This window comes from Lethenteron reissneri, chromosome 57 (genome assembly GCF_015708825.2).
Source record: "Lethenteron reissneri isolate LAM-NWPU_2019-01 chromosome 57, ASM1570882v1, whole genome shotgun sequence".
Taxonomy (NCBI): domain Eukaryota; kingdom Metazoa; phylum Chordata; class Hyperoartia; order Petromyzontiformes; family Petromyzontidae; genus Lethenteron; species Lethenteron reissneri.
The window spans coordinates 7,905,208-7,916,859 of record NC_083835.1 but is presented as its reverse complement, the minus strand read 5'-3'; the positions used below and the strand labels follow the sequence as shown (position 1 = coordinate 7,916,859).

At 51.9% G+C, this 11,652-nt stretch overlaps 1 protein-coding gene across 2 annotated transcripts in view; it reads right to left on the bottom strand.

The window, feature by feature from the left end:
• Positions 1-1,745: 1,745 nt before the first annotated feature.
• Positions 1,746-11,652, bottom strand: part of LOC133357301 (plastin-3-like) — an 86,092-nt gene continuing 76,185 nt past the window's right edge. For both annotated transcript variants that reach the window (XM_061575180.1, XM_061575181.1), the window contains exons 15-16: positions 6,884-7,014; positions 1,746-2,297 (exon numbers count right to left, since the gene is read on the bottom strand). In XM_061575180.1, coding sequence (XP_061431164.1) covers positions 2,165-2,297; positions 6,884-7,014 — 264 coding nt within the window. In that variant the 3' untranslated portion in view covers positions 1,746-2,164. The remainder of the gene's footprint in view (positions 2,298-6,883; positions 7,015-11,652) is intronic.

The following is an 11,652-nucleotide window of genomic DNA, read 5'->3' as shown; positions in this document are numbered from 1 at the left end:
TTCACGCTGAAGTTAACCCCAAAACTAAAACGAAAGTATGTCCATTGTACCAGGTGTAAGGCATCACTGGGCTGGGTAGCTCTTTTTCAGAGGCGACCCCTGGCTATCGGCAAATGACGGCTCAACGAAGTGGGCTTATTATCCTCATCACCCATCATTGTGTGCAAATGTATCACAGCAGCCAAACACTCGAAACGCGTGACGACGATTCTAAATGTGGTGGGGAAAAACGGGAGGACCCGGAGAAGAATCAACGCGACCACGGGGAGAGAAAGAGAGAGGGACACGCAAACGCCAAATAGCCAGCAGGCGTCAGGGTTGAGGTGGAACCCACGACCTCCTGTATACCAGGCGAGGTAGGTAACATCTCCTAGCCACCGTGATGATGATGAGAGAGAGACACGCAAACGCCAAATAGCAGCAGGCGTCAGGGTTGGGGTGGAACCCACGACCTCCTGTATACCACAGTGCTTAGGAGATGTTAACTACCTCGCCTGGTGAACAGGAGGTCGTCGGTTCCTGACCCTGACGCCTGCTGCTGTGTATTTGGAGTTTGCGTGTCTCTCTCTCTTTCATCATCATCACGGTGGCTAGGAGATGTTGACTACCTCGCCTGGTGTACAGGAGGTCGTGGGTTCGATCCTGACCCTGACGCCTCCTATATCTGGAGTTTGCGTGTCTCTCTCTCTCATCATCATCACGGTGGCTAGGAGATGTTGACTACCTCGCCTGGTGTACAGGAGGTCGTGGGTTCGATCCCGACCCTGACGCCTGCTGCTGTATATTTGGAGTTTGCGTGTCTCTCTCTCTCTCTCCGCGCGGCCGCGTGGTTTTTTTCTCTGGGTCCTCCGATTTCTTCCCTCCACGCTTCGTTATCAACGTCACGCGTTCATGGTATTTGGCTGCTGTGAATTGTCTGCGTGGTGATGATGATTAGCCACTTTGTTGAGCGATCATCTGTGGCCAGTTCGCTTTTGAAAAAGAGCTATGTAGCTCAGTGTGGGGGGGGGGGGCTTACCTGGTAAAATAAGAAACAGCTCAAGAAAATCTTTGTTTATAACGTCTCCACTGATGCACGGAGCGGCGTCGCTGTTAAAGGACGCGTTGAGTAATCCAGTATCGTGCGAGGTCAGGCCGCACGAACAACTTTATAGACGCTTCTTTGTTGTGGTTTCTATTTTAACGAGCGCACACAAAAATGGTTAACGCAAGTAGGGCAACGTTAACGCGTCGCCTCGCACCACGCCGGACCCGAACCCACGTCGGTTGCCCGGCGAGGTTGTCACCCCCCGCCGGAGGAATAAAAGAGGCACGGCGGAACCGCAGCGGGGCGCCTCGATCTGTCTCTTTCTCTCCCTGCCACCACTCGCGGTGCGAACATTACAACAACAACAACCACAACAACAACAACAACCACAACAACAACAACAACAACCACAACAACAACCACAACAACAACCACCACAACAACAACCACAACAACAACCACAACAACAAACACAACAACAACCACAACCACAACAACAACGGGCGAAGGCCGCGGGCAGAACGGGATACCCCCACCACGATCCTCAACACCACGTGACACCCACCACTTGACATTCATTATCCTCAACGCCACGTGACATCCACCACAATCCTCAACACCACGTGACACCCATTCTGATCCTCAACACCACGTGACACCCACCACGATCTTCACCACCCCCACCCCCGTTCGAGAGATGGAGACGGGGCGCAGGGTGTGAAAGCTCCGATTTTAATTGGTATTTACTCATCGCTCGTGGAGAGCCGGGGTCAAGTGTAGAGTTAGTTGCCACAGAATACAAGTTATAGAGAAGAAACATGTAAAATCATCGTAGAAGCCCAGATTTGGCCGCAGCTCTTGTCCCTGTGTCCCCAAGTCTCTGTGTCTCCATGTCCCTGTATCCTCATGTCTCTGTGTCTCTGTGTCTCTGTGTCCCCATGTCTCTGTGTCTCTGTGTCCCCGTGTCTCTGTGTCTCTGTGTCTCCCAGTCCCCATGTCCGCGTGTCTTCTCCCCGTGTTTCCTCCCCGTGTCCCGAGTATCTCCTGCCCATGTCCCTGTGGTCTCTTCCGTGTGTCCCTGTGTCTCCTCCCGTGTCCCCGTGTCTCCTCCCCCCGTGTCTCCCTCATGTGTCTCCGTCACACGCGCTTCATGCCACGGCCCATGAGGCAGGCGAACACGGTCATCACCATCTTGGGCTTCACCTCCACGAGGTCCTCGGGCAGTGCGTAGACACGCGCTCCGATCTTGCGAGCCATCGAGATCGCGTACCTAGAGGGGGGGTAGAGGCGGGGGGGGCACAGCAATGTTAAGGGGGACAGCAGAGAGAGAGACGCGTCATAATCCATCATCGCCAACGTCATCGCCAACATCACCACCAACGTCATCACACACGGGGACACCACGGGGTCACTACTGGGACACCACTGGGACAAGATGGGGCCACGGGAAAAAGAGTGATGCAAAGACAAAGACACAATCCAATCCCCGTCATTAAAATCACAAGCACTACCACCACAACCACTCACCACCACCACCATCACTACCACCACAACCACTCACCACCACCACCATCACTACCACCACAACCACTCATCACAACCACCATTACTGAAACCACAACCAATCAACACCACCGCCATCACTCCCATCACAACCACTCACCACAACCAACATACCTGAAACCACAACCACTCACCACCGCCATCACTCCCATCACAACCACTCACCACAACCAACATCACTGAAACCACAACCACTCACCACCGCCATCACTCCCATCACAACCACTCACCACAACCAACATCACTGAAACCACAACCACTCACCACCACCATCACTACCACCACAACCACTCATCACAACCACCATCACTCCCCTCCAACGCTCCCACCCCACGCTCCCATCCCACGCTCCCTCCTTCTAAGAGGAGGATAACGAAGGGATGACGGAGGAGGAGGAGGAGTGGGGGAGGAGGAGGGGGGGGAGGAGGGGGAATAGGAGGAAGAGGAGGAGGGGGAGGAGGAGGAGGGGGGAGGAGGGGGGAGGGGGAGGAGGGGGGGAAGAGGAGGAGGGGAGGAGGAGGGTGAGGATGGGGGGGAGGGGGAGGAGGAGGGGGAGGGGGGTAGGAGGCGGTTTGGAAAGGAATCAGAAACGATTTGGCGCACAGACCCGGGTCAACTTTAGCTCACAGAGGAAAAAAACGCAACCTCAGCGCTTACACAGCCTCACAAAGACCGCACACGAGGGGGTGGTGGGTGGCGAGCATAACGCCCGACCGCCTTTGTCTCCCCAGCGCCGATGTTTACACAGCGCCCAAGGTACTCATTTTAAGGCTGAGCAGACCTAGGGGAGACCCAGGACCAGGTGTAGGGTCGTGAGCGGGAACAGAACTCGGGTCGGCAGTGCTTCGTAGTGCAGGGCGCTAATCACTGCGCCACCGCTCCCCCCACACACACACCGCTACATCACCACCACCATCACCGCCATCACCACCGCCATCACCACCGCCATCACCACCATCACCACCACCATCACCACCGCCATCACCACCAGATCACCTTCACTTATTGACGACCATCATCGTATACCAAGACAAAGCCCCCCCGTATAGCTTTAACAGACTGTTTGGGCAAGTGCTGTTAGCGAGCAGCACCTACGAAGGGGGCGGGTGGCCAGCACCACGCCCGACCGCCTTTGTCTCCCCAGTGGCGACGTTTACTACACACCGCTATACCAGGTACTCATTTAAGGCTGAGTCGACCTAGGGGAGGCCCAGGACCGGTTCAGATAATTGTCGCTGAGCGGTGTTGGTGGCCGTGAGCGGGGAATCGAACTCGGGTCGCCGTGCTTCGTAGAGCAGCGTAGCGCTAACCGCTGCACCACCGCTCCCCACGTAACTTCACATACACACAGACACGTACACACACACACACACTCACCCCAAACCCCACCTCCCACAATCTGAAACAAAAACACAGAGGGCACGACACAAACACTCGCTCACCCTAAACCTCACCTCCCACAGCCTTAACTTATATAATTACACAGACGGTCATATACAATGACAAAGGCCCCCCCTCACGCCCGTGTAGCCTCTAACCGACTGCCGGGCAAGTGCCGTTTTGCGACGAGCTAAAGTTGAGCGGGCAGGGCAGTTGTGTTGGCCAGCAAACCACGCCCGGCCGCCTTTGTCTCCCCAGTGATGAAGTTGACACGCTGCAACAGGCACGGTAGCGATTCAATGCGGAGCATTTCGGATGATCGATGCAATTTGTGTCGGTGGTGCCGTGAGCGGGGATCGAACTCTGTGTCGTCGGGTTCGCAGTGCGGCGCGCCAAACCGCTGCGCCACCGCTCCCCACGCGACCTCGCGCAGAAGCTCACAACAGACACGGAGACACGCGAGGAGACGTGAAGAGACACGTGGAGACACGGGGAGACACGGGGGGACGTGAAGAGACACGTGGAGACACGGATAGACACGGGAGGAGACACGTGTGGACACAGACACACGTGTAGACACACACACAGACACACGTGTGGACACACACAGACACACACGTGGGTACACACAGACACACACACAGACACACATACTTGTGGACACACACACAGACACACGTGTGGACACACACACACAAAGACACACACACAGACACAACAACCGCCATTCGCCACTAAGTGGCGGTGACGTCACCACGACGCTTGTGCCAGGCCAAGTACACCTTGAGGCCACGTGAAGTGTCGAACGCCCGCTGGCAGGAGGTCACGGGGCAGACCCAGCAGGTGCCACGGTTCGACTGACCGAGATGACCGAGATGACTGGCTGATGCACCACCTGTGCCCCCTACTGTACCAACTTGCTGTGCTTTAGCCACCCGGCGCTCCGCACGTTGTTGTGAGCGTCGCTCCTCCGCCCTCCGTTGTTGTTGGAGGGCGACTGCCTCCAACTGCCCAGTAGCGTCCTTCACGAGCCTCCTCCACAGAGGCCGATCTTGACACCGCTGGTACCAGTCATCGGCAAGTCCACTCAGCTACACGTCCTCCTGTACCACATCACTCCATCTCTTCTCTAGCCCGTGCTGCACCCGTTTAGCCCCCTCGATCCGGCCGAACAAAAGCTGTTTAGGCATGCGGTGGCTGGGCATGCGGGCTACATGACCCAGCCAACGCAGCCTTACCTGCCGGAGGAGCTCACTTGTGAGCTCCTCACACAATCCAGCCTGGTTAAACCCAGGATGGATCGTAGGCAGGCCCGCCTAAATGTTTCCAACCGGCGAAGATGCTCCACTAGGGGGGTCCACGTTTCGCAAGCGTAGAGAAGGGAGGGAATGACCGTGGCCGAGAAGACCTGAAGCTTCGTGCGGAGCGACAGACCAGGTAGCTTCCACACAGCGTTACGCAACCGATGAAAAGATATTGCCGCTCGACTGATTCGGAGTGAGACCTCTGCTGATAAACTGGAGCCGGTCATAAGCACACTGCCCAGGTATGGGAAACTCTCCACTCTCTCCACAACTGCCCCATCACCAATTGGGAGTTGTGGGGGTGGAGTGTCCGATGGTACACAATACCCAGGCAGGTGCTTAGTTTTGGTGGGGCTGATGGTAAGGCCCCACCTCTTAGTGGCACGCTCCAGTCTCAGCAGCAGCGTCTCCAACTCCTCTTCTGAATGAGCAGCTATTACCAAATCATCGGCATACATAACGTGGTTGACCAATAGGGAGCCATCCCTTGATCGCACCCGGGCATCATTCAGCCTCCCATTATATCTGTACCAATTGGAAATTCCCCCGGTACAGCTATTGAAGGCTTCACGAACTACGCAGTCGAAATAGATGTTAAATAATGTGGGAGCCAGAGGACATCCCTGTCGCACCCCAAGGTGTACAGGGAAAGGCTCCGATTCCCGGCCACGTAGTTTTACCCGGGCCCGCTCACCATCATGAAGGTCCTTAATGATCGTGAGCAGAGGGTCAGGGACTCCGAAAGCACGAAGAACAACCCAGAGCCCAGTCCTACTGATGGTATCATAGGCCTTGACCAGGTCAATAAAGCAGAGATGTAGGTCTTTTTGGAATTCCCTACACCTTTGCTGTAGCAGACGGACAGAAAATTAGGCATCTGTGCAGGACCGCCCTTTCCTGAAACCGCATTGGGGCTCCGCAAGCCTCTCCCCAGCGTGCCTAGCAAGGCGATGTTGAATAATCCTTGCCAGGACCTTACCCGGCACACTGAGGAGTGAGATGCCCCTGTAGTTGTTACAGTCGGTACAGTCCCCCTTCTTAAAGAGGGGGACCACCAGGGCATCCTTCCAGTCCTGCGGAACCCGTCCAGTGGTCCAGACTGTTGTTATGATGTCATATAGGGCAGTCTGTGCACAAACGCCACCCTCCCTCAACATTTCGCTTGAGAGATCATCTCTGCCCGGTGCCTTCCCTGGTCTCAGACTCCGGATCGCCCTGAGTACTTCCTCAACAGCTGGCACACAGACACACACACAGACACACACACACAGACACACACACACACACACAGACACACAGACACACACACAGACACACACACAGAGACACACACACAGACACACACAGACACGCACACACAGACACACACAGACACACACAGACACACACACAGACACAAACACACAGACACACACAGACACACACACAGACACACAGACACAGACACACACACACACAGACACACACCTACACGCACACACAGACACACACAGACACACACACAGACACAAACACACAGACACACACAGACACACACACAGACACACAGACACAGACACACACCTACACACACACACAGACACACACACAGACACACGCTGCCCCGTACTTGGCGTTGCTCAAGTTCTGCTCCGCGTCGCCGCGCTCCCCGTCAGCTGGAACGAGTTCGTAGTTGACGCAGCCCGGCTGGATGGAGTCGATGAGGTCCAGCACCACCATCGACGACGCGATGTTCTTGTCCTGACGGAAGACAGACACGCTCGGTCTACTGCTGGATGGAGTCGGTGACAGGTGGTGGGGGGTGGGTGGGGGTGGGGACAGACACACTCCATGGTAAACTGGACTTCCATGGTGAACTGGACTTTCATAGTGAACTGGACTCCCATGGACTTCCATGGTAAACTGGACTTCCATGGTGAACTGGACTTCCATAGTGAACTGGACTTCCATTGTGAACTGGACTCCCATGGTGAACTGGACTCCCATGGACTCCTATGGTAAACTGGACTTCCATGGTAAACTGGACTTCCATGGTGAACTGGACTCCCATGGTGAACTGGACTCCCATGGTAAACTGGACTCCTATGGTAAACTGGACTCCCATGGTAAACTGGACTTCCATGGTAAACTGGACTTCCATGGTGAACTGGACTTCCATGGTAAACTGGACTCCCATGGTAAACTGGACTTCCATAGTGAACTGAACTTCCATGGTAAACTGGACTTCCATGGTAAACTGGACTTCCATGGTGAACTGGACTTCCATGGTAAACTGGACTTCCATGGTAAACTGGACTTCCATGGTGAACTGGACTCCCATGGTGAACTGGACTTCCATGGTAAACTGGACTCCCATGGTAAACTGGACTTCCATAGTGAACTGAACTTCCATGGTAAACTGGACTTCCATGGTAAACTGGACTTCCATGGTAAACTGGACTTCCATGGTAAACTGGACTTCCATGGTGAACTGGACTTCCATGGTAAACTGGACTCCCATGGTAAACTGGACTTCCATGGTGAACTGGACTCCCATGGTGAACTGGACTTCCATGGTAAACTGGACTCCCATGGTAAACTGGACTTCCATAGTGAACTGAACTTCCATGGTAAACTGGACTTCCATGGTAAACTGGACTTCCATGGTAAACTGGACTTCCATGGTGAACTGGACTTCCATGGTAAACTGGACTCCCATGGTAAACTGGACTTCCATAGTGAACTGAACTTCCATGGTAAACTGGACTCCCATGGTAAACTGGACTTCCATGGTGAACTGGACTTCCATGGTGAACTGGACTCCCATGGTAAACTGGACTTCCATGGTAAACTGGACTTCCATGGTGAACTGGACTCCCATGGACTTCCATGGTGAACTGGACTCCCATGGTGAACTGGACTCCCATGGTAAACTGGACTTCCATGGTAAACTGGACTTCCATGGTGAACTGGACTCCCATGGTGAACTGGACTCCCATGGTGAACTGGACTCCCATGGTAAACTGGACTTCCATGGTGAACTGGACTCCCATGGTGAACTGGACTCCCATGGTAAACTGGACTCCCATGGTAAACTGGACTTCCATGGTGAACTGGACTCCCATGGTAAACTGGACTTCCATGGTAAACTGGACTTCCATGGTAAACTGGACTCCCATGGTGAACTGGACTTCCATGGTGAACTGGACTCCCATGGTAAACTGGACTTCCATGGTAAACTGGACTTCCATGGTAAACTGGACTTCCATGGTAAACTGGACTCCCATGGTGAACTGGACTTCCATGGTGAACTGGACTCCCATGGTAAACTGGACTCCCATGGTAAACTGGACTTCCATGGTAAACTGGACTCCCATGGTAAACTGGACTCCCATGGTAAACTGGACTTCCATGGTAAACTGGACTCCCATGGTGAACTGGACTCCCATGGACTTCCAAGGTGAACTGGACTTCCATGGTGAACTGGACTCCCATGGACTTCCATGGTGAACTGCACTTCCATGGTGAACTGGACTTCCATGGTAAACTGGACTCCCATGGTGAACTGGACTTCCATGGTGAACTGGACTTCCATGGTGAACTGGACTCCCATGGACTTTCATGGTAAACTGGACTCCCATGGTGAACTGGACTTCCATGGTGAACTGGACTCCCATGGACTTCCATGGTGAACTGCACTTCCATGGTGAACTGGACTCCCATGGTAAACTTGACTTCCATGGTAAACTGGACTCCCATGGTAAACTGGGATCTGACAACCAAAATTAAAAGACAGAGACCAAAAAAAAATCTAATTCGGTCACAGAAAAAAAAACCCCAACTCGATATTTAAAATCTCCGCCTATTTATTAATTCACCGTTGCATGCACATGTTTTATACGTTGTGTAAATGTATCTGGTGTTTCGACGGTTCGCCAAAATAAAATCAAAATCCGCCAACACCACGCGGCCCTGTCTCTCTCGGTGTATTTATTCTAGATTTGAAGCTTTCGTGACTGCAAGAATTCATACTCTTAGTTTTTTCGGTAAAGTCACGTAGGTAAAAAATGAAATGAAAATTAATTAAAAAAATAAAATAATAATAAGTATAACCCGTAAAAACAAAGTTTTTCACTATAAATCCTTTATATGCGTGGCGGCTAGAGTCCTCTCGTCCTCTGGCTTGAGATGGCTGCCACCTATAGGTCAGATGATTGCATTGCACCATTAAGCAATTGGTAATTAAATATAATATTTTTGTCCTAAAAAGTGTAAAATTTTGGAAAAAAATTTTCACGAACATTAATTGTCACGCACAACGAGTCTGTGTGGAAAATGTCAGCTCGATTGGATCACGGGAAGTGGGTTAAAAAACGACCGAAAGATTTGCACGGTCCTAAGCAAGCAAGCGAACTTAATATAAAGGATTTAACAAGTAAACCCGTAAAAACAAAGTTTTTCACTATAAATCCTTTATATGCGTGGCGGCTAGAGTCCTCTCGTCATCTGGCTTGAGATGGCTGCCACCTATGGGTCAGATGATTGTCTGCCACCATTAAGCAATTGGTAATTAAATATTTAATTTGTTTTCCCTAAACATTGTAAAATTTTGGAATTTTTTTCACGAACTTAATTGTCACACACAGCGAGTCTGTGTGCAAAATGTCAGCTCGATTGGATCACGGGAAGTGGGTTAAAAAACGACCGAAAGATTTGCACGGTCGTAAGCAAGCATGCAAGCAAGCAAGCGAACTTAATATAAAGGATTTAAAAATCACGATTTTTTCGAAGGCAACACAAGTCTCCGTCATCAGGTGGGACCGTCACAGCCAGACTTGCTGCATCAAGTGAGGCAGGGATTCCTAGATGCAAGTTCTTAAATACAAGTTCAGGGGGAGGAGAGGGGGGAGCTTATCTCTCCACTGCTTGATGGAGATCAATGTGACGACGACCCCCCCCTAAAATATGACGTCACAAAGCCCTGCCCCCCCCCCCAAAAAAATAAAAAACATGCTTCAAATCGCTTTAAACTATTGTCATTGTAGCGCGTGTTTAATGTGGCGCTGCACTCTGATGTTGTAGGTGAAAACATTTATTAAAAAGTCTATTTAATTAAGTAGAACGTGTCGTCTATATTTATTTAAAGTTGCGCATTTTTATGTGACGTCAAATTTCTCAAACAACCCCCTCCCCACCTCGTCACACATCGTCACAAATGTCTGAGCCCCTCCCCCCCCCCCAGGTACGTGACGTCATTTATGGACGGCCCCTGCAGGAATTCACATTATATGTTTCTTTCGTCACGTAGGTATAAAATAAATAAATAAAATGCTAAATTAAATTTTTGTTTAATTTAAAAATAGTTTTTTTTTTTAAGATGCTCACCACTCCCCGCTGAGCTGAGAGAGAGGAGCAATTGGGGGCGTATTTACAACCCAGAGATGAGTCAACATTCCAGGGTAATCGCTCAGCTCTTATGGGTCACAATGGACGAATTCAATCGTTAGTTTGTATATTTTGTTTTAAATAGTCACGAAAGCTTTAAATCGAAATTTAAATAGGTTTGTTTCGTGCGTGCGTGTGTGTATGTAAGGTAGTGGATGGGTGGGTGGGTTGGTGGGTGGGTGGGTTGGTGGGTGGGTTGATGGGTGGGTGGGTTGGTGGGTGGGTTGGTGGGTAGGTTGGTTGGTGGTTGGGGAGAAAATGGAAAATTCCACCCATAAACAAAAAAGATAAAGATCTCCCCACCCCCGTGTAGCCTGTAACAGACTGTAGGGGCAAGTGCTGTTAGCGAGTAGCAGCAGCGCCTATGAAGGCTACCAGCACTGTGGCACACGAGGGGGTGTGAATGGCCCGCACCACCACGCCCGACCGCCTTTGTCTCCTCCAATGGCGATGTTTACTACACACCGCACCTGGCACTCATTTGAGGCCGAGTCGATCTAGGGGAGGCCCAGGACCGGTTCAAATAATCGTCACTTGGTGTTAGTGGCCGTGAACGGGAATCGAACTCGAGTGAGTGAGTGAGTGGGTGAGTGAGTGGGTGAGTGATTGGGTGATTGAGTGGGTGAGTGAGTGAGTGGTAGAGTTGGTGAGTGGGGGATTGAGTGGGTGGGTGAGTGGGTGAATGAGTGGGGGATTGGGAGAGTAGGGGAATGGATGAGTGGGGGAGTGAGTGGGTGAGTGAGTGGGTGAGTGAGTGAGTGGGAGAGTGTGAGAGTGGGTGAGTATGAGAGTGGAAGAGTGGGTGAGAGGGTGAGTTGGGGAGTGGGGGAGTGGGAGAGTGGGTGAGTATGATATTGGGTGAGTGTAAGAGTGGAAGAGTGGGTGAGTGAGTGGGTGAATGGGTGAGTGAGTGAGTGTAATAGTAGGCAAGTGAATATGAGAGTGTGTGAGTGT